The 23355-nt window shown below is 43.4% G+C and overlaps 1 protein-coding gene across 1 annotated transcript in view; it reads right to left on the bottom strand.

Moving 5' to 3' along the window:
- Positions 1-23355, bottom strand: part of LOC104538156 (PH and SEC7 domain-containing protein 3-like) — a gene marked incomplete at its 3' end in the record, with an annotated part of 67080 nt that overhangs the window by 5438 nt on the left and 38287 nt on the right. Inside the window, exons 7-9 of the mRNA XM_010181252.1 lie at positions 15355-15398; positions 7484-7677; positions 4947-5017 (exon numbers count right to left, since the gene is read on the bottom strand). Coding sequence (XP_010179554.1) covers positions 4947-5017; positions 7484-7677; positions 15355-15398 — 309 coding nt within the window. The remainder of the gene's footprint in view (positions 1-4946; positions 5018-7483; positions 7678-15354; positions 15399-23355) is intronic.

The following is a 23355-nucleotide window of genomic DNA, read 5'->3' as shown; positions in this document are numbered from 1 at the left end:
AACTTAAGCACTCAGATGGCACTCACCCTGGAGAAGAGCTAGATAATGTGCATGAATTGGTTTACAACACTTATCTGGCAGCACACAGATCAGGGTTGCAGCCAGAGGCAACTATACTGCTGCTGAGGACATCTGTGCTCTCTCCAGGCTGGGTTTGGTTGGTGCTCTCCAGGATGAGTTTCAATGGATGAGGAGTCACAAGCTGTGGTGACCACCTTCCAGAAGGGAGGGCAAAGTGTCCTGCTCCTCTACCACATCTCATCCTTCCTCACACAGATCCCGCTAGTGGAGGCCCAGAACTTGCTGCTTCTCAGACACCTCACCAGAGGAGATGCAGCTAACTAGCAATACTGTTGCAGCACCACCTTCATTTGGGGCCAGACCAGGGCAAAACCCACCACAGATCTGGCAGACCTAGCAGAAGGACAGAGCACTGCTGCACAGATTACTTTCAACATAAACATATGTGACATAATGAGTTTTTTCAAGATGTGATAGTGAACAAAGCCAAATGTCCTTCCTTTGTCACAGCTTGAGTCCCAGCAAGCTTTGGAGGATCCGCATGTCATGATGGACTTTGCCTACTCCTGCTTAGGGCATTCTCTAAACCTTCTTCAAAGATTTGCTAAAGTCCGTATCCAAAGGACAAGAACTGAAGGAGGCTGTCCAACATCTGGCCCAGACTTACCTTGAAGATGGAGGAAACAAGCCTGAAGGTCAAGCCCCTTCCTTCATGGGTTCAAAAGCTGATTTATTTGGCGGTAGTTTGGGGGGAAATGACTGTCTGCACTGTCCAGGGAGACTGGGAAAACTTCAGGACCAGGAAATTAACTCAGGCCACAGAAACACGATACCCTGGTTTCCCTCAACTAACTGCCTAGAAACAGTATCAGCTATCCCCTTCCCTCTTGCCTCCCAGCTTCCTCTTGTGAGATGCATCCAATGTCCACAACCCACTCTGGTGTCTAAACCTGTGCCAGAAGAACTCCACATTTGGGCAGTTCCAGAAACATTCCTAGCTGAGAACCCCTTCTTTCTGACAGAGCATTCACAATAATCCTTGCTAATCCCACCAGATCAGCTGGTTGCAATCTACCTTGACAGCTGGGGCTCTGCCAGCTTCTCCAAAGGCACCGAACAGCATACCAGAAATGTCTCCGCATAGTTGGCCAGCCTCAGAGAAAGCTGGAAGGAAGTGAATGTGCTGTCAAAATTCCTCCTCTAAGGCCTCCAACTATTTTCAACTGATAGGGAATGATAGGGGAGCAGGAACATCCGTATCCCCTCTGCCATCAAGGACAGCACGTGTTCTGATGTGCTGGCATCAGCATAGAGGCTGAGCTGAAATGGAAGGCAGCTCACTAACATTAGACGAAGACTTATATGAGGCAAGAAATATATGAGGAGTCAGACAGGAACTGTGACCTCTCTATCAACTGAAGGCTGATGTGAGTGCTGCACACAACGCAACGACACACTGAACTCATCTTTCTCAGACTCCTAGAGAATGACTTTCCCACATTCTGCTGACCTAGAGTCAGCATGTTTCTAAATCTGTTTTTGATAGACCAGAGAATGGCATTTGGCTTTTTATCAGTCAATGTACTGTGGGTGGATATCTCCGCTCAGTTGCATGCGACGGCTCCAAAATTCTTTCAGAAAGTCTCGTCACCAAACACTTTACATCATTCTGGCCTTTCTCTCTCTCTCATGGTTTTTTTTTATTTATTTATTTTAATAGAGGAAACACATTTGAGAAAAGTTATATAAAAATAACTGAAAGGCCACATGATTAGTGCCACATTAAAGAGCAAAGATGTTGCAAACCTTACAGAAGAGTCCAAACGAAATATGAAGGTCCACGTCCTTGCCCAGAAGCAATTTTTAGCAAGGAAGCGAGGTCAGCCTTATGTCCTATCCTTACAGACCTCTTCCGTACGCACATCACACCCCATGTCAGTCTAGCGAACAGACATTCTGTCAAGCTCCTACTTTGCAATTTCCTCTTGCTGTGAACAGAGGGCAGGAAATTAACCTTGGCGTGAGGATGCCCAGAGACAGGGCCAACATCCCAAACATGTCAAACCTCTCATTTTATATAATACTGTGCAGGCATGTTCAGTTGGCTAATTGTGAATACTTCCACTGAGCGCCTCCGGTGGCCTCTGTGCTCACTACGTCAGAAACTATCTCTCTTAAATCACTCATTTAAAAATACAACAATATGCAGCACAAGAATTAGCACTGGAACAGTTCCAATGGAAAAATAAATGTGGGCATGGAGACAACACTGCCCAGATAAAACTCTTCAGCTAATCTCAAGTGACCACCATTTACAAACCACTCTCATACATGAACTTTGACAGTAAAACAAGGGGAACTGGACTGGTATGCAAGAATTACAGCAGAACTGGGATCTCACTGCCCACTGGGAGAATCACAGCTGCTACAAACAATATGTATATTAGTGTCTTGAGGGAACAGATGAGTTGTTACAGACAAACATGGAAGGCAATAGTGCAGAAGTTTGTACATATGTCTGTGTGTATACAGCACATAGGGCAGTGAGATTTCTCTCTCCCCTGCTTGAATAGCTCTCAGTGCAATGAAACCATCATCACAGTTGTTACCTCCACAGATACGCACATAATACATAAATAATGAGAGAAAGAGGGAAACTGTGTGTGTGCATATGCAAATGCACCCTGCCCTATAGCACTCCATAACCAGAAGAGAAGGCAAAGAGAGGCAAGAACATCCTTTGCCCATGACTACTGCCAGAGCTATACAATTCTACAAATAAATCAAGCTGTTCCAAAATGAACTTTCTGAAATTCAGATCATTTCAGTCTCCCCGTATATTGCAAAAGGAAACAACAGCTCAGCAACTTTTACTATAACAGCTTGGTCTAGCTATGTATTTTAAAACCCTGGCACCCTCAACTTCTGCAATACCACATCCCTAACAGAGGAAAGTGTGTTTCAGAGCTGAAGCAAAGCCCTGCTGGACCTTGTGGAGCTGAAGAGAAATCAGAGGATGATTTTTTCACAGCAGCAGCATGAGGCACTGTGGCTGAGCAGGGGCCAGAGGCATCCTGGTGAGGCTTACAGCTGCCCCATCACCCTAGGAATGAGTCACTTCCCATCAGGCACCTTTTACAGCACTCAAGTGGAAGCCTTGCTTGTCACTGTGCTACAGAAAGATGGCTTCAGTGCAAGCATCTTCAGGACCAAGTGGGAGAGTGCAGCTTTGCAGAGACACACAAATAACAAATAAATAAGAACAAGAGCTCCAGAAATGCATTTCATTCCGCAAAGATGCAGTCATATGTGAAATTACTTTTTTGTTCTACAAAGGATGGAGAGGGAGAGTGAGAGTGGTGAGAGCAACATCCTATAGAACATTTGCATGCTACATCAACATCTCTGCATTTTGTCAAACAGAAAGCATTTTAAACCAATATGCCAGGGATAGTCCTAAAAGTATTTAAGACTATAAAATAGACAGCATCTCCCTTTCTTCCCCTTGAAATCTTATTAAACCCCCCTCAAAGAAGAAGTAAGATAATTAGTATGTTATGGACAAGGAGCTTTCTTACTTCTTAGGGAACCACATAGTCCTTTCAGGTGAACATGAAAGCTGACTTATTTCACAAATCAAAGAAGGTGACTCCATTTCACCCAGGAAAGGGCAAGTACAAACCTGCCATGAAGGACACTTTAATAAAATCTAAACCTGCTCCCAGCAAGAAGTCCAGAGGGAAGGCTCAGCTGCTACTCAGCAGACTTGGTTCTCGTCTCTTGCACTGGCTTTGAACATGTCACATCCAACTTTCAGTGCAAATCTTCCCTCCTGACTGCAGATTGTTTTGTCTGTTTCAGGATTTCCGCCCTCTCAAAAAGTTACTGCACCCAAAGCATCCACCTTGCAAACGTCCTGCTGTAAGAATTTGATCCAAACCACTCACTCTCTTCTCAGAGAATACACAGGCTGGCTCCAATGAAAGCAATAGCTTCAGAAAGCCACAGCAGAGGAGGAGAAAACAGCAGTATGCACTTAACTTGCACTCCTGATAGCTGCGAAACACAGTGGAAATGTCAAAAGGCTTTCAAAGGAACATACTTCTACAATACAGGACACTCTGCACAACCACCACTTATTTAATGAGTATTTCACCTATGCTGGGTGGCAAAAAGCCTTAACAACCTACTTAGCTGCTACCACTTATTTGATTTTGACAGTTATCACTCATACACTGCATTTCACTTTCCAAGAGAATAAGTTAAAACTGTGCTATAATATGTTTAAGCTTGCGCCGAAAGATTTGAAGCACTTCAGCTGACATTTTTTTAAGACTTCTTGCTGTCAGGGAGCAAAATCTGTTAGAAAACTGTGTCTCATCTTGCTCGGAGGGGGGGGGGGAAATCCTTTTATCTTTCAATTTTGCTATGGAGCAGAAGCTGCAGATTCCTACCAAGGCCAAGCTGCTATTCAATTGTTTTGCAGCTGGTCTTGCAGGCACTGCAGAAAAGGATACTATGAAAGGATGGGAAAGGAGGACAGCCTTACAGGAGGGGAAGTCATACGTATGAAATGCAATGTTAAAAGCAGCCTAGAGGAATGCATACAAGACAGAGAGATGATGCTATCTTTGCTGGTTAAGCTATTTTTTCAGCCGTGAGTGACAGCAATGGTATAAACTGGAATCGATAGGGTGCATGTGTGGATGGGGTACGATGGAACTGAACCTGAAAGTGTGAAAAGGTGGAGGGTGTCAATGGAAGGATTTGTGCCTGGATGTGTGTGTAAACAGGGTGGGGGGCAGAGAGAGCAGCTACAGTGTGTCAGAGGGAAAGGGGCCTGGAGGTGGGCTGTGAGAGCAGAGAGGATGCCTGCTGCTTTATCCCTCTTTAATTAGTTTCCAAAAGACAGTGATTTCCCCTACCTTCTGCAAGTACAGGACTGTTCCCTTCAGCACAGCATAAAAGGTTTTCCAGCCTCGCTTTCCCCGGGGAGCTGCAAAGAAAACAAATGAAAATCCATTTAACTCGGATCCATTTTTACACTTCGTCTAGGCAACAGGAGAGCTACATTAGTCCTGTGTTAAACCTCCTTTGTACTCTTCTTTTCAAAGGACAATGCAACTCAGCACAGTGCCTGCACATACCTGCTGTGTGTGAGAGTAATAAAACAACCCTGACGACAGCCCTGGACTGGATCAGAAGGGAACAGCAGCAGTGCAGAAAGCAGGCCAGAGAGCTCCAGTCTTTGTACGCTTGCAGGTAGGCAGACTCTGCCCCTACACAGCTAGGTCTGAGCTCTGCGCTGTGGCAGCTTTCAGAAGGAAACACCCTTTTTCCATGCCACAGCAGGCTGGCTCTCAAGAGCATCTTTCTCCCTTGCTGCACACCTGACTTGGCACTGAGTGGTCAGATGGCTTCTTGGTCCTTTCTCATCTTCCTGCAGCTGCAGAGGGAGCCAAAGAAAAGAAAGGAGAGGGGAGCCAAACTAAATACTAAGGAAAAGAAAAAAAAATCACCCCTCAAGAAGACTAAAGTCAGTTTGAGGTAGAAGAACGTAACAGAAACAACATATCCAGCCCACAAAATTCCTAGAAACAAGCAGTGGGGGGAGGAGAAAGAAGGAGAGGTTTAATAAAAGGGGATTCAGCATGAGGGCACCAGTTTGAAATTCAGCTGCAAGAGAGGGAGAGACAGCACAGGCTGTACTGCCACAGTACCAAAGACAAGAAGACTGCATCTAAGCTCATTCTCCACCAAGCAGGCACCTTTGAGCCACATCCACTCGCCTCTATACTGAAATTAATAACCTGTGTATGGCTAAAGCATCACCCTTAGAAAGGGATCCTATCCTATTCTGATCTGAAGACAGCAAAAGATGGTGAAGAGGTTTGTTAATCCCTTGCTCCAGAGGTTAATCATTCTCATTTCACATGACAGGCCTTACTACTAATTGGCATTTGTTCAGTTCAGCTGCCAGCCATTGACTCCTGTTACATCCTCCTCCTCTAGCCCGCCTAAGTGCTTTAGCCCTCAGTACTCTTTTCCTGAGAAAATACATACAGCATGCTCGCACATCACTTCATTAGCAATCCCACACAAGCTGATCTCTGCCCTGCAACAACTCCATTAGGAAATGAAATATGAAAAGGTCTAATGAACTTAAAAAAAAATAGTTTCATTTTATTTGCAACTGTAAAGTCAAAATGTAACTTTTTCAAGAGTTGCGTGACAATGAGAGACAGACCACTAAGAGGTACAGGAAATTCTGAAAACATGGCCCTAATTACATTACTAATAGAAGAATTATCCCTAAAATGCTAACATCCAGTGTGCTGAATAATGAGTAATTCTGATTACTTATAATTAAAGAAATAATTTAATAAAGACAACTAGATTCTATTACTTATTAAGGTTAAATAAATAGAAGTTTAATAAAGAGGAACCTATTCAGAGCATCCAGTCATCGCAAAGAATGAGGTCAGTTTGATTTCAATGTCTCTGATTGGAATTAGTCATCCAGCTGTCAGCCTCCAGCTTGAAAACACTGAACTCCAGTTGTACCTTGTAAAATACACTAGCAAAACACATGAACACCAAAGAGCTTAGCCCAGCTAGGGGAGAACTGCAGTTATTGGAAACCCATCACAAAGTCAGACTCTGTCTTCGGGATTCAGCCCAGCAGCATGAACCATGAATAGGTGATGATCAGCAATGACTGGCGAAAATACAGATGCTCTGAGTAGCCTCTGCTGTCTCCAAGAACATAAATAGAAAACAAACAAATGAAGATATCCAAACAAAAAGACACATACAGGAGAATCAGAAGCCTTCAATAATTAGTGCACTGCAAACCGCAGGACAAGGAAACAGGATAATTAAAGTAAGAGACACAGCAGTACTATTACAAAGAAGGGGCAGGGAGGAACTCTATGGCATAAATCTGGCTGTTACCAAAGCTGCTGAACTTCATTGAGTATGTGACCCAGGGCTGGGAATGCAAGGAAGGGAATGGTTACAGTATTTTCCAAGGAGAGATAAAGAACAGCCTTTCTTTAAAGACAGACCCAGAGGGGAGGAGAGATTTGAAACCATCTGGTGTCACATAAGGAAAAGGAGCATTACCAAACTACTACGGAGCAGCTACTGTAATTCACTTGAAATTGTTTTCTCTGTAAACCATGAGATCCATTTTCTTTTAGCACAAAAGATTCACATTGCTTTACTGTATCACATTACTCATTATGCTCACACATTAGAGCTGCTGCAAATGGGACTGAACATTGTAAATCCTGGCCTAATAGTGAGAGTGTGATAATCCAATTGCTGCATTGTTTGTTATTGCTGCAATTTCCCTTAATGAAGCAGCACTATTTGCCTTGAGAAGCACATGGGCTCATCATAAGTGACATTGTGCAGAGATAACAAGAAAATGAGGCATTCAAGAGTGAAAGATACTCACTTTTCTTTCCATCCATATCTGCATGGATTTTCCGAGCCAGAAATCCAGTTTTATACACCGCAGCATTGGGGTCATGAGGGATATCCAGGAATGGGTTATTTGAGTTACCAATTCGACTGACAGCCTTCATCTGGCTCCCATTGTCCTTTTCATCTGCACCATCAGAGTGAGGCTTCTTTTTTTCTTCTTCATCCCTTAAAAAGCAGTGAAAACCAAGCATGAACAAGAGACTGATCAGCGAAGCTTCACCTTGATAATTCTTGCACACTCCTTGTCAAAACATGCCTTTCTCTTTATAGGAGGCCCTACTTAGAAACGTACCAAAATGTAGCTGGATTATAGCAAGGCTTCAGTTCACCTACTTCACCAGCACAGGATTTAGGAGCCAGATTTTCAAAAAAGCCTAAGTTTCCCTCTTACAATCTCAAAAGGCAGGATTTCAAGAGTGTTCTGTATCCTCCAACTTCACTTATTTTAAATTCTACTTATTTGAGTGCTAAAATGGGATATATTTGCCTGCTGCGCTCTCCTGAAAAATCTCCAGTTTCTTCATGAGTTCACATGTAAATGAACACAATTAGATTACTACAGATCACTGTGGCTTACCCCTTAACTTAGCATATGAAACACAGACTCTACCTTGTTTTCTTTATTTTCCTCCACAGACTAGCATAAAAGTAGCAATTTAAAAATAAAAACTACACTAGGTGAATTATGTTATCTATATTTTAGAAACAAAATGCTGCTCAAAATGTTACTTATTAGGGCAATGCATTCAACAAAGCTCTTGGGGACAACAATGCAACCCACTTCAGCAAGTCACAAGCATTGCCTAATAAATGCCTTTTTGCTAATCACAGCCAAAGCAAAAAGCACCAGAAAACAAAAGGTGTGCATCACAGGACTAGGATGATGGTTTTCAGAGAACAGGCCACTCAATCTGGGTGGACGGTGTATCTGAAAGAACAACAGCTACTGTCAGAATACAGCGCTGCCCTGTGCCCCTTGAAGTCTCCATACATTCCCTCTAGGTGACTGGGAAAGGGGTGTCAAGGAGGATGAAGGCTGTCATTAGAAAGTCATGGTATCAATCCTTCTCCTAAGACCAGCAGCTGATGAAAAAAATAATCAGTATCATTTGAGTGTAATGATGGCTAATAGGGGGTTAGACATGAAGCTGCTGCATCTCACTCAACTCAGATGACCAGCAGAGAGAGCAAACTTAGGCAGACCTTCCAATCGCATGCATATGCTCGAAGGTGTGTATCAGATGAAGACTAGCAAGGCATATGGCAGCCCAAAAGCTCCTTCTGAGGCACGCTGCAACCATGTCTGCTTATGGGACCATCATATGCATATGTCCATTCCAGGAGAAAATTCTCACAATACAAGTCTGTGGTACCTAATCCAGACTGAAATCTCTCATAGGGCAGAACCACTCAGGCTGATTTGTCACATAGAAGTGCCTTGTGAATTCTGGGATCTCAGCCAAGGACACAGTGGATTTCTCCTTGTCAGCAAAGACCTACTGCAGTAAATGGCTTCGCATTTTTTTTAAATAATCAACCTTCTTTGGAGCTATGGGAATCAATTATCTTATACTGATCAACTGTCCTGCATTAATGTACCAGAACTCTTCTCCAAGCAGTCACAAGTGGTGTCATGAGCAGTCCTGGGGATCCTGGACACCACAAGTGCTGGGGCCAATGCTCTCAAACTCAGCATCTCTGGGGCAGCTATTAAACAGGAGTTCTTCAAAAGACAAACGCAGACAAGGCAGACAAGGATAAAATGGCATTTGCTGTCATGACTACTGGTAGCACTGAATAAACCTTTAATTGGTTCTTTAATCTGTCATTGAAAATGGAACATCCTTGAAACTCAGAAGCCTCAGGCACTTGTGAGAGCTGAGGGCTCTGACAAGATGCATGAGCCAGTCTGTAAGATGTAATGAAGGGAACCAGAGAGGCAAGGGGGACTCATTACAGAGAACAAGAAATGGATGAACAGCTGAGAAAAATAGAACTAAAAGGAGACTCAATCTCTCTCTCTCTCTCTCAACCTTTCTGATCTTGAATATGAAACACCACTAGAAATAAAACCAGGGGATCTGGGACCCACTTCTTCAAATACTCCATGTTGCTTCAGTGGCCAAGCATAGGAAGAAAGCAGGATGACTGGAAGGACTTTCAAAGTAGCAAAACAGTTCAGGTATTAGCCTTTGTTTATGTATCCTCCAAAGCTGGCTGAATAGATAGATCCTGGATAGGCTTTACGAAGGATGTAACAATTCAAGCTTACTCCTCACCAGCCTTTAGGGTACAGCTGCAAGAAGGAAGAGCTGCAGAAAATTCAGCTGGTCTCTGGGTACATCACCAGAACAATGATCTTTCTTTGAAATCCTAGCCTGTGGGGGGTGCAACTACCTCCTCATGCTCAGACGGCTCTCACAGATGCTTCAAGTCCAGTAATATCCCCAGCGTGAAGGCTTCCAGTGAGGCAGGGATAGGAGTCAGTGGGTGGTGTCTGTGCAGGAATGTTCATGGATGTGGTGTCACAGGCAGACCTCGGGTCCTTTACAGAGGCAGGCTTGGTCCCACTCCTTTCCATTTGGTACAGGAAATCGCACAATCCTTGTGCCTTTGGGGAAAAAAGCCCACATTGGTTCCAACACATTTCAGTAGCGAAACACCATGATTAGGGCCCATTTAGGTTTGCAGAAGTCTTAGAACACCTTCTGTCTTTGATCAGCAGAGAGACATCATTCCTGGCTCTGGGTCTGGTCTTGATTCCTCTGGTGATCCCTCTCTGATGACTGACAGGACCTGATGGCTGGGAACCCTCCTGTAGAGGTACCAGATTCCTGCAAGGAATGTACTAGAGCCTCTGCTTTGCAGGATACTGGTGACAGGAGAAGGCTACCCACCTCTCAAGTTTCTCTGAGACTCTGCTTATGGCACACTGATATTTCCAAGGTTTCTCAAAACAAGGAGCTTCAGTTCCACCTCCCTTAGGTTGTCTCTTTGGAAAAGGACCTGCAGAGAGAGCAGTAACCAGGGCACTGGCTGCCCACAAGAACCAGCACACCAAAGCCGGGACCCTACCTGCTCTATCACTTGAAGACACAGCATTGAAACAGCAATGTTCTTCCTTCCCAAATGATCACTGACAACCAGAAAGAGTTTCCTCTTACTCTTAAACATACAGATTTGAAAAACATGCAAAAAAGTGGATGTTGCCCTTTAGGCAAAGAAATATATTTTTGCCTTTCCCCAGAAAGACCCTATACAAGAAAGTTCCATTTCTGGGAGAAAACCATCCAGTTATCTCAGTAACAAAAACATTTCTACACACTCTCTCGTCTGATTTGAGGGTCTGCCTTGGAAAACTTCGAAGTCACTAAGCTGGAAAGACAGGGCCAGGCCCTTAAAAGTCTGCTTCATCTCGGCATTTGTTCAAATAGAAAACTTACATAATATGGAAAAAGGCTGGGTTTATCCATTTAAAAATTGGCATTTAAAAAAATAAATAGATTTGTAGCATAATTATATGAATCTGTGCAACGAATAGCATCTGTATTAGAAAATTGACCTCAGAAACCAGCAGAATTAAGTTTTGGCACCTTTCTCAAAGGGAGGAGAGGAGAAAGGACAGCCAGGTGATTACCACCTGCATTATCACCTCTGAAAGCAGTCATGAAGTTGCAAACAGAGAACATCCTAGAACTCAGGAGACAAAGAGTTAATTATAATGGGGAGAGATTTCTGAGTTTGACCTAGAAAAGGTGAGCTTCAGCACAGACGTCTTTATACCCACCCCGGTCTCAGCGTCACAGTTTGCCGTAGGAAACACAGAAAGGATTTGGCAGCAGCCCTTTCCCACCATCACTGCCTGAAAGACCTATTTTGGTTTGGATGGAAGGAGATGATTTTTCAGTGCAGTCCAGAATAAAACAAAAAAGAACATACCCTGTTTATGTCTAAACTTCTCTGGAAAGAAAACTACATCATCAACTCATCAAAAACCAGTGATTCACCTGAAAAGTACACTGTCCTGCTCAGAGAAAGGTTTCCTGATACAACTGACTTGAATGCAGCCATTTGTTTTTTTGCAGTTTTGTAAGCAACACTTTGGGATTTCATATGTTAATTAGATCACCATTCAGCTTATTTTAAGTTGATTATTTTATTATTCCTATCACCTTCAATAGGCAGTAGACGTAATGTTACAAACAAGGAAGAGCAATAATGTTCATCATCACATTTCGATGTAGACATCATGCAAACAAAACATATTTAGCTCTGGCACCTTTAAAACCAAATTAATTTTTCTTCTTCAGCTTAAAGCTGACAACGACAGCTGAAAAAAATGAAGGTTGAGAAACATCTACAAAACCTGGGCCATAATATTAAAGACAATGGGACTGAAGGAGGTAAGCTAATCTATTTCTCTACCTCTAAGGAGGAACCCACTCCTCTTAAGCCACTCTGGACAGAATGACTAGCTCATAAAAACCTCTAGTGAATGCACTTTCATAGCTTGTCCAGCATTTAAAAGGCTTATTGCTGGAAAACTTTTTTAACCCAAACTTCCCATGTTTCAAATTTAAGCTCATCCACAATGGGTATGAAGAATAATTCACACCCTGCTCCTCTGCAACAGCCTTTACTCCCTGAAAAAATTACACTGGGGTCCTCAATGCTCCCTTTTCCAGCTAAACAAACCTGACTTTTAGTGTTGCTGTTCATGTTCACAGGATCTTTAATTCATTTCATCTTAGAGGTGATGTCAGGGTTGAAGAACAAGAGTTTACCTTCTGAGTATCAAAAAATCTCATGGAAATATCAAGACCCCCAGGGAAATATAAGCATCATTAGAAATTACAGTACAATTACTGCAGCTACATGCTCTCCTAGGGTGGTCCCAGTGATCTCAGTACACAGAAAACAGGATGCATTTGACTAACTGGATGAAGCAGTACATGGCTTCACTGCCATCAGTAGGAAATTCTGCCTATTAATTCAGTGAGTTCTGATCACTACTTAGTGCTTCACTTGCTGTTCAAAGAAATGAACCACAGTCCAACAGACAGGAGAGATCTCAAACTGTAAGCAGTAGAGGGGAAATATGGAATGGGAGAAAAGACAGAATAATTGTATTTCTGATGGTTTGTCTTCCCAACTGCTTTTTTCTTTTCTGCCAGGACACTGAACAACAAGGCAGGCAAAGAGAAAGAGCAAGCAAGGTAAATGGCACACCACATAAATGGCAGAATGTTTTCTGGCAGTTCTGCTGTGAAAAGTAACCAAAAAATTTGGTGGGTGCACTGCGGAGTAGGAGTGTGCATTCATGATCCCACACTCACCAGTTCAGGGTAAATTCGAGGTCAGATCTGTTTATTTAACAGATCATGGTATGTGACTTGCTTTTAACCTTTTGGAGAACGCGAACCTGGAACTACAACAGAAAAAAGAACTGTAATGCAAGTTTCTCTTCCAGAGCTGCGTTTGTGTTTCCCTTTTCATAAGGGATAAATGACTACTCCTACTGAAAGCTCTGGAGCTCATCTGCTGATGAAGGTGCCACTTCTATTGACTACAAAACTGGAATCAATGGTAGCTTTTTGTTTCTGTGGGCTTTGGATCAGACTGTAATACTACTGGAAACAGACAGCAAATCATTTAGAATGATGACACATCCAGCTAACAACTAGTAAGATAAGGATCATGTAGCAGTCTTTCCCCATCTTATGTATTGCTGTTACTCTCCCCTGTCTGTGGACTTACTGACAGTCATTAAACCACCAAATAATGTACTGCCAGAGAAGCTCTTAAACTGTTGCTTAGCTCATAAGAGAGAGTCTTAGATCCTCAGAGGAATTCTGGCTGGAAGAAAGGCATTCCTTCAAAATGCCAGCATCACAAGGAACTTATGCTGGTTTTTGCAGCCCGATTTCTACCTTTGCCTTACCTTCCACTTCTTCCTCTGCCAACTGCATCAGGGAAGCACAGGAAATGAGAGAGGATCTCTTCAGAAAGGAGAGAGGATCTTCCTCAGTTCCCCCCCATAGCAACAACAATCATGTCCCCTTCCTATCCACCTTTCTCTGCAGATCATGACAGCAAAGACAGTGATGTACCTCCTCCCTCTAGCTCAGACAGTCCTCAGGCTACTTTATACCAACCACACATCTCTCTAAAAGTGAGGGGAGATACCTTCACACTCCCTTTTCCAGTCAGCACTCTCAGCCCTAAAGATAAAGGCACAACCTTTTTTACTATGCCCAGACAGAGCTTTGTTTTACAGCACGGAAAATAACTGCCATATCAGTCCCAGCTATCGGCCCGAGTTTCAGACTGGAATGGACAACTGGCCACTTGGAGCATTCTGCTGGGAGAAAGTCTTATTTAAGGAGGTCGTGATTTCTCCCTTTCCCAGTCTGCTTGCAATTTTTCCCCAAACAATTCATTAGCAAGGGATACAGACTGGACTATGTAAATGCTGAAGCAGCTACTACCTATACAGAAGCAAGTTATCTCATAAATCACCTTGACTGAAGCTCATAGGAGCAGAGCCAAACATGAGCCAATTCCCACCTGGAGGCTGCCCAAGTGTATTAGACATGGTATGGTCTCTTGCCAAGAGCTGGAGGAAAACTCTGACATTGAGAAAGTCACGTAACAGATTCTGCTGGATCTAAAGTACCTGTGAGAGTATCTTACAAACAGCTCTGGTGTTGCGACATGTAAGATTCACACAGCACATTCCAGGTCCAAGACATGGTCTGGAAAAATGGTTCCCACTGTGCTTCTTATGAGGCTCATCAGTGATGGCACTTCTTGGTGACTCTCCTCACCAGCTCACCCTCCTCACTACTCTGACATTCTCTAATACACTTCTGAAGAAGGCCTACAATCCCAGTTGGGACCAGCTAAGCGAGGCTGCACACCCTGACAAGAAATTCATTTGCAGATGATGAACTTAAACCAAGGAAGATCAGAAGCCAATGGGCCTGCAAGACCTATGGCAGTTGTTAGCACAAAAGTTAGTTCTAGCACAAAAGGTGCAGGAGTGTGCACCCCAAACCTACATTGTTCTCAAGAAGGTGAGGTTTTAAGTATGTAAATGTACACAGGTAAACATCTAGTACAGTCAAAACAGATAAAGGACAATTTTTTTATTTTACACTAAAGTCCACTGTTCTGGAAGCTGCAAAATCTAAAGCAGGCCCTTCTACTCTTTGCTGGCGTACCTAAATCACATAAAACCTAAGCACAGAGAAATGTCAATTTAACACAATCAGAACTTGAAGCTCGCTCTTGTCTGCAGTATTTCCGTAGCTAACAAGTGTTAGCCTGTCAAAAGCAGCTAAGAACAGGGGATATCAGACTTTGTCCAATTTATCATCTATCATATTAGGTTGTTGTCAAGTTATCCATAGTTAATCAGGAGACAAACCAAGACAATAAACCCAACAGGAAGAAACTCAATCCAAGATGTGTATTTGTATTCAGTGATTCTGACACAATGTACTGAAAGATAAAGGGAGAACTCAACTTCTGTTTTATTTATGCAGCCATAGAACAATGGAGGATTTAATTTCTCTCTTTTCAAGCTGAAGTTTCCTACTAAATGAAACGGTCTCTTTCCTTACAAATGCAGTTGGCCCCTATCATTAACAACTCCCATTATTGGAGAAACAGATGAGGCAGTACTGCCAGGTCATTCATTAACAGAACACCAAACTCATTATGTACACTGGCTATCTTCTACAAGCTTTGGAGCCCACTCAGATGGTGACACAGAATGCATAAACAGATTACTACACAGGTACTATTTTTAAACTCCTAATTTCTACACAGCATACTTACACTGCCCATTCCAGCTTCTCATTCTTGATTGAATTGTAGAGGGCCTGTAAAGGGAGAGAAACGAGATGGAATTACTGTTTGACCCCTGCTACACAAACATTAATATACTGAGGGAAATTACCTAACAATACAGTAAGCAAACTGCCTCTGATCAAGGAAGTACCATATCTGCTCATGGTAACACAGAAGTCTTGAGCAGAAATCTCATCTAAGGAAAAAATATCAATACAGGGTTTGAGATTAGTCATTTTCTCAAGCAGGTTTTTGGGTTTTGTGGTTTGGATTTCTTTTAAAATAACCCTGTTAGATTTGCAAAAGCCACAAGACTACAGCCTTGAAATTCAAGGTTGAATTTAATTTCTGACAGTCAGTGAGATTTTTTTGTCACCGACTTTAATGGGGCCAAGATTTCAACATATGGACTTACTTCTAAAACCATGCCAGTATAGCTATTCAAAGCCCATGAGCCTCGCAGTCACCTGAATGCTTCCCTAGTCACACACCCAAACATAAACATATTCTAAGTATAAAGCAGAAAATTAATGATAAGCAACTTTTGTGGCTGAAGATCAATGTCTTGGACTGCTGCCTGCTATAATTTCTCTTGCAATTCATACGAAAGATGCCAGCAGGTTTCACAACAAAGGTCACAATTCTGTTGTTGATACCAGCCTGCAAAGAAAAAGGTCTGGAGGCTGACTTGAGCCTGGGTGGACAACAGTTGGGATGGATTTCTTTTGAGAGGGAGTAGGTACACCACTTAGTGTAAGTGGTGTACACTTACTACCTAAGTGTGTCTGATTTCAGCCCTCCAGTAGCCAATGCATACAATGGATAAATGCCTGCTATTACTACAAGCTAATGGAGTTCTTCAAATAGGCCACTTGACTCAAGTGAAGTATTTTGGTATGGAATGTCCCCGATTCTCGAACTTCTAATCCACATTTGTAATTTACCTTATATACATAGCTAGATTTACTCCCTCTGGCACATAACTCCTACACAGCCTCAAAATATGTTAACGTGTAGAAGAACTGTTGATGCACATGATTACCAAGTAGCAGCACATCAAGTATGAACAAGCCTGAAAATCACATACTATAATAGCTATGACACGCACAACAGGCATTTAAAAAGCCTTAACTCTGACCCAAAATAAAAATAATTCAGAAAGCTGAAGAGTTGAAACTAGTCTTGTGCATATGCCACAGCTGAACTTGCAATAAGAATCCCATGAGCTTATCCTACAGCTCATCCTGTGATCTATTGGCTCCTTTCCGAATCCTGCATGGTTTATTTGAAGATCCTTAATATTCAGCTCTGTGAAAATCTGGCTCAACTGAACCAAAACACAAGCAGGTCAAACATACTGGTACAACTCGCCTCACTCTGATGCTACACATGCAGCAACTTCTAGTGACGTGTAACACAAAAGTAGGTTTCTCAGAGCAACAGATCATATATGGTCACCAGGAGGAATCATCCCAAATGCTTCTTATAGTGAGCTATAGCAGGGAGAGGTTCTCACCACTAACAGGGCTTTGCTGTACTCCTCAAAGCAATATGATGAAATATTTCCAACTCTAGAGTTTTCACTGTCTATTTATCCTATCTTTTCCAAACTTGTATAAGGAGCTCTAATCCAAAGGCAAACAGCCAGAAAACGGTGAAGGAAAGGGCATTGGTGGCAGTTTGTAGGCACTTTGCTTAATTTTCAGGTGAGAGCTATCAATAGACTTTAAGAATGCCCTGCAGGAAGAAAGCAAAAGAAAGGACTAACGTTTCTCCTACTGTGGACCCAGTAATCCAGCAGAATTAAACGCACCTCCATTTTTCCACACAAACTCACCAATTCCCTGGAGTTACCCAATATTTTCTATTAGAAGTCAGTATGTTTCTAATGATTTGGCCAAAGCCCCCCTTTTATTCTTTGACTTGTCTTTTTCTTCCTACTGTGATTAAAATATTCTCATACGTTTTGAGTCAGAAAACTACTTCCACATGTAAGGCAAAGAGGCTGTATTTTTTCCCCAGTTGCCTCCCCATTTCTTCAGAAGCAGTATTTTTTTTCCCCAGCTGGTTGGATGCACTTTTGAAATGTACTAAAAACCTGACCTGGGGTATCAGAAATGCCTTTTGCTGCTCTCTGGCCCAAATGCCTACAAGATTGGGTCATGACCTCTGAACATGAACACCTGCCCTGTGCAGTACTGCTTTTTATGGGATTTTGCTGCTACAGAAGTCTCTGGGAATCACTACAGCCAAAGAGCAGGACACAGAAAAGCAGCACTCCAGATTGGTGTGGGAACAACAAATGCCCCAGGCTTTTGCCTCGTGGAAAGTGACATGTGTTTGTCTCAATCTTTACTAATGAGCCAGTCTCCATCTTCCTTCTTTAGGGAGTAGAATACACCAATCCAGTCATATGGCATACATCTGACGAAGGACACAGTGTCCCCCATAAAGCATCAAACATAGTCCCTCAGAACATCGCTGCTACTTACAAAAATGAAGGAGAAAACCCTAGAGAGTATCCACAGCCTGGGCAGCTGTTCACAGGGCATGTTCAGTGTGCCCACCAAGCATGCTCACTGAGACCTTGATGAGTAGAGCTCCCAAGGGACAGGGATGCATGAGTTCTCAAGCCTGTCCCCTGACCCAGCTCTCTGGCAGAGACTGCTGCCAGGCTGCGCACTCACCACTGTACTCGTCAGCCTTTTAGTGCTGCTTTACATTCCTTCTCCAAAGCAATTTATGCAGCAACATTTTCCTGATGTCTACTGGCCTCTTGCATGATCTGGAGAAGAAAAAATTCCTTTTCCCATGCTTTGCAACCAGTAGCAGACGTGTACAGCCCAGCACCTGCTCTATCATTTATTTCACGGCTGTTTCCCAAGGCCCTGATTCAGACAGCAGCTCTTTTCAGCAGACATTTCTCCAGTGTATGATTAAATCAAACAAACTTGGAGACAAGCACTTAAATGCTTCATTAAATTGCAACAAAGCTGATCAGAGATTATGGTAAGGACATGACTTTCACCATACTTAACTAGCTGCAAGGACAGGTTTTATTAACTCATGTTTTCTCTCTGGGAAATGAAAAAAAAGTTCTGATTTAAAGTGCTCTTACAGTTTGACAACAATCACAGCCTCTTACCTGCTAACCTGGGAAGTGCTTGAGAAATTCACTATATAAGCCAGAAAACTGGAGGCTAGACCACAGCAGGGAATGCCAGAACAAATACTGCACAGGTCTCATCTTCCAAGCTGTACTGATACCACTTGGAAAGGGGAGAGACTTTCTATCTTCTTTAGCGCCCAAGGCTAATGCGCACAGATTCCAAATCCCCAGCTACTGACTGCTCAGTAGTTTCTGACTTCACTGCCTCAACTCTTAAGCTTGATTACTGAGCCCACAAAAACCTACTCCAAAAACCTACTCCTTACCGCTTTCTCTTTTCTGAGAATTGCTGATCTCTGGTCCACCACACCTGAGGCCCAGCACTGCTCTAAGCTTCCTGGAGAAATAAACACAGTGCTGAAGGGAGAATAAAAGAAATTAACTGCTGCATAAAACTGAATAGCAGGCAACATCTTAGACATCCTTCCTTATTTTACTGCCCATGCTGTTTCTTACAGCTTCAATTTGACCCTTAGTATTTAAAAATAGGATTTATTATGTATTTGTGGTATTTGTTTGTATTTGTTCATAAACTGGGCAAGAAACTTACACTTCCTTTTTTAAGTGGAAGTCTGTAATTCTGTAAAAAGCTGCTGAATGCCACCCCCATTTTCCCTTTGGTAAGCAGGTCAACTAAAAATCCAGATTTTCACAAGCTCTCACCAGTTGATACTTTTATTCCAATTGGAAAGAGAAGCAAACTATGCAGGAAGTGCTTCTGAAAACTCCTGTTTATTTTACAAAGCTGCCAAGAATAAAAAGGTTACTTGCCATCCTCACCTCCCTCAAAACCTTGTCACATGCACAAACCATCAGACCCATTTAAACAGGCTGCTCTCAGCACCTGCCGACTGCCAGCTATGCTGTGAGTCAGCCTCTGCATGCAGAAGCAGTGAACAAAAGAAAGGCACAACCAGGTATGCACACAGGGACAAAGGCATTATCTGAGTTACCCAGATACTTATCTTGGTAATTCATCTAGGTAACAAGTAGGCACAGGGTCCTCAAAACCTGGCCAGCAGGGTTCAAGATGCTGAAGAGATCCTGGGGCACTGTGCAGGTTAAGCCCTTCCCTCGAAGGCAACATAGGACTGGCTCTTGAAGCCAACTACTGACTTTCTGTACACACTAGCCAATCCAGAAAGCCTGCTCCATGCACAAAAGAGAAGGAGTCAGAAATGCCCGCCATGAGCTTGCAAAGAGGCAAAAACAAAACGGAGCTTGGAGAATCAGCAGGGATGACCCAGACCATCTTCTCCAGTTTTTGTTTCCCAGACTTACACCCAATTCCACCCTAATTTCTGTTTTGGGGCAACGACCATCTGACCATTACAGGAGATGCCTTGGGTATCTTTTGCAGCCTCCAGGACAGGTAAGCACTTGTGGTCTCTGACCCAGGTCCAAGCCACCCTTTCCTACAGCCGCTATCAGAAGAAGTCCTGCCTGGGCACATTTCTGCTTCACCTCCAGCTGGTAGTGGCATGGCTGACCCCAAGGAAGCCCCAGCCACACCTCTGGGCAATGACACGTTCAGTCTTTTCCAAGTTCAGCATCCCCCTCAGTCACTCAGCATCAGTACATCATCTCTCCTCTCAAGACCACAGCACTCAGTCATGGATCAGGCCCAGCTCCCACCATACATGGTTTATTGGAGGGAGGAAAAACAACAAAAGTAGCAGAACCCTACAAAAACAAAACAGGTTACAGAGGCAACAGATACCAGACATTGCTGATGTTTGCAGGCAGTCCTGATAGGTGTTAATGTGCCTGTCCTTTGGATCTGTGTGTGTCCTGCCTTCTGTCAGGTTTGGGCAGGGTGTGATACATTGCTATATACCACTCCCAGTTCGCTGTTTAGGTGATTACCTGAAGGCTGGCCCACCCCCCAGAACTGTTGCTTGCATACAGATCTATGCTACTTCACCATCTCCTGTTTGCCACCCTCCCTCAAAATCCAGATCTTTAAATATTCTCCGCTCCTCATGCATGGATCTGTAACACCTGGTGAGGCGAGGATACAGGCTCTGATCACTGTGTGCCTGTATCTCCTTGCCAGGCTCAAAGCCCACATGCCCTCGATGTCTCACATATTTTCCCCCTTCTGACGAGGATGCAGCAAGGATGCCAGAGTAGTACCCCAAGAAGCCTGCGGGTTAGTGCACGGCATGGCATGTCTGCTGATAGCACTCTCAATTTCAAATTCCACTGGTTTGTACAACAAACGCTCTTCTAACAAGCCAGCATACATTATTCATAAAACAGCACAGAGCTGTTCAGCAGCATATGGAACCGATGAATGTTGTTTTGCTGTGGGTGGAGATAGGGCTGATAGGAATGTTTTAGGGGGAAGGAAAGGAGATCATTTTACCCAGGGAATTTCAAGTGCGTCACCAACTGGAGGAGAACATTTCTAAGAGAAACTCCTCTGTTAAAAATCTGGTTTGTATGGAGAAGGGGGAAGAGGAAAAAAAAGGCAGGCAAGATTGTGCCAGATACATCATCATAAAACAGAAAAGGATGGTTAGCTGGGGCTCCTGACAGCCAAGAAATTAATGCCGCACAAGAAATGCGTCCTCTGTAAAATTGATACATGAGAGTTGATAGAAAATATTTGTTCTGTACTTGCTGGAATGTTTCATCAGTGTGATTGGAAAAGGCCACATACTGAATTATTACAGATGAACAGAGAAAAGGCTGGAGAAGTGTTTCTTGATAGTGGAGCACAGCCTATTTCAGAAATCGTTTTATTGGCCTGTGCATCTGCAGGCAGGACAGGCACTCTGCAATTCAGTGCATGGCTGCAGGAAGACAGAGTCTGTTAGGAGGAGAGACTGCTGAGTATGCTGGGTCACACACATGATCCTAAGGTACTCTGACTCACCTTGCATGCAGCTTGGTTTGAGCCTACTCTCCTGAGAAGAATGTTACATCAATTCACAGTATCCTTTTCTCAGGTTCTCCTGCTGGCCTGAGGTTGTGATACCTACCTGTAAGACACACCTGGGATGCATCACGTAGTGGACCCTGTATGCCTACAGGTGCATGTGCCTATGTACATGTGCACAGAAGCACTGCCTAATGTTTCTCAGGATGATGGGCCCGTGTGCTACGTAGCTTATTTGGCGCTGGCAGCAGGGAGAACTCATATGCAGGCACCATGCTGGTGCCTTTTTCATACCAGCTAAAGCATAAGCATGTATAAGACACTCTAGCTCAGCAAATAAGGCTGAGTCACGCAAGTGCAAAGTATCAGAGAAGTATGCTTCTGAAGCACAAATGGGTTAAACCTGTCCCCTGCTCTAAATCATCTGAAACAGTCACAGAAACAGGTCTTGAGCACTGTTATTACTTTGTATGGGGAGCAGATAAAATGCAAGGCAGTCCAGACACCAAGGGGAAAACACACCCACAGAAATATGGAAGAGGACAACTCTACTAATCAAGACCTGCTTGAGACCAAGGGGATCTACACGGCACGACTGATCAGAAAGCCCAGCCTAGAACTTTTAGACATTTAATGAGAGGTGATGTACAAGCACATATAAACAAACCTACAGTGACAAAAATATCTCCTTTGCAATGCTTCACATAGGCAACAAATTCCAGGTCTCTCCCACCAACACAACTGAAGAGCTAAAGCTCAACTATAGATCAGTTCTCTAAATCAGTAATATCTTAGCAAAATAGATAGGCAAAGAACAGGAGGGGAACAGACATATGGAAAGAACAAGGCTGCCCAAAATAACAAGACCAGTCAGTGGCAGAGCTGCTCATCATCTTGTCAACTGGGCAGGTGTCACTGATGGGCATGTAAGGAACTTCCTCAGCCTGACACAGCTTTTACAGGTCTTACATGTTCCACAGACACAAATACCTTTGTACGAAATAAGGAAACAACACTACAAACAACATCCAAGCTGCAATATTCTTCCCAACTTACTGAGCTACACAGGAGAAGAACTGGGCATCTCTCACACAACCAACCTACGGTACTCAGGAGGCAGCAGTGTGAATCCCACAGAGGGATGAACACAGAGCGTTCATTACTGCAGTAGCTAACTGTGTCAGACACCATCCCTGGGAGAAAGTCCCTGCCCTGAGGACATTACACCATGCATACACAGCGGACACAAAACCTGGGAGAGGGAACAGGGGAAAAGAGATTAAGTGATTCATCCAATGTCAAAAGACTCACGTTTCCACCACATGCAGAGACTTTTTGTACATAAATCCTCCCACTGAATACCCTGCAATTATTCCCATGCCTAGCATGAAAGTGATCACACAAGCAGGGCCCCAGAGCACCTGCAAGATGAAGCCTTTACTTTGTCATCTGTTGGAGTAGCAGATACTGTATCAGCAATAGCCCAAGAACGATGGCCATGCTGTTTCTGGGCCACAACCTTAGCAGTACACAATTTCTTAGTTATGGTCAATAAGGCTCTCAAAACAGAGGTTCCTGAAACTGGATGGAATAAAATACTTCATTTATTTCTATCTGCATTACTCTGTGATTAAAGCTCTGCAGTGGAGGCTCTCAAATACCGTACAACCTGTAAGCTGGCAGAGACTGATCTGCTAGGAACCACTGTGCAGCACTGGGATCTTTTCACCATAGCCAAGGAGGTTTCTCCCAGAACAGATATGAGATTTAGGGAAGGGACAGGAAGATCCATGTATACACCCCCTTGTTTGCATGCACTCTGACACAAGACATAGTGAAATACCTTTGGCTGATGCTCTGAAATATTTCAGCCTCAATCAACACACCTTTGCAAATGGTTGTATCTTCTAATCCCAAGGCAGAATCAATTTACAGC

Source organism: Mesitornis unicolor, unplaced genomic scaffold (assembly GCF_000695765.1).
Source record: "Mesitornis unicolor isolate BGI_N332 unplaced genomic scaffold, ASM69576v1 scaffold1493, whole genome shotgun sequence".
NCBI lineage: Eukaryota > Metazoa > Chordata > Aves > Mesitornithiformes > Mesitornithidae > Mesitornis > Mesitornis unicolor.
This window is presented reverse-complemented; position numbering and strand designations above follow the sequence as displayed.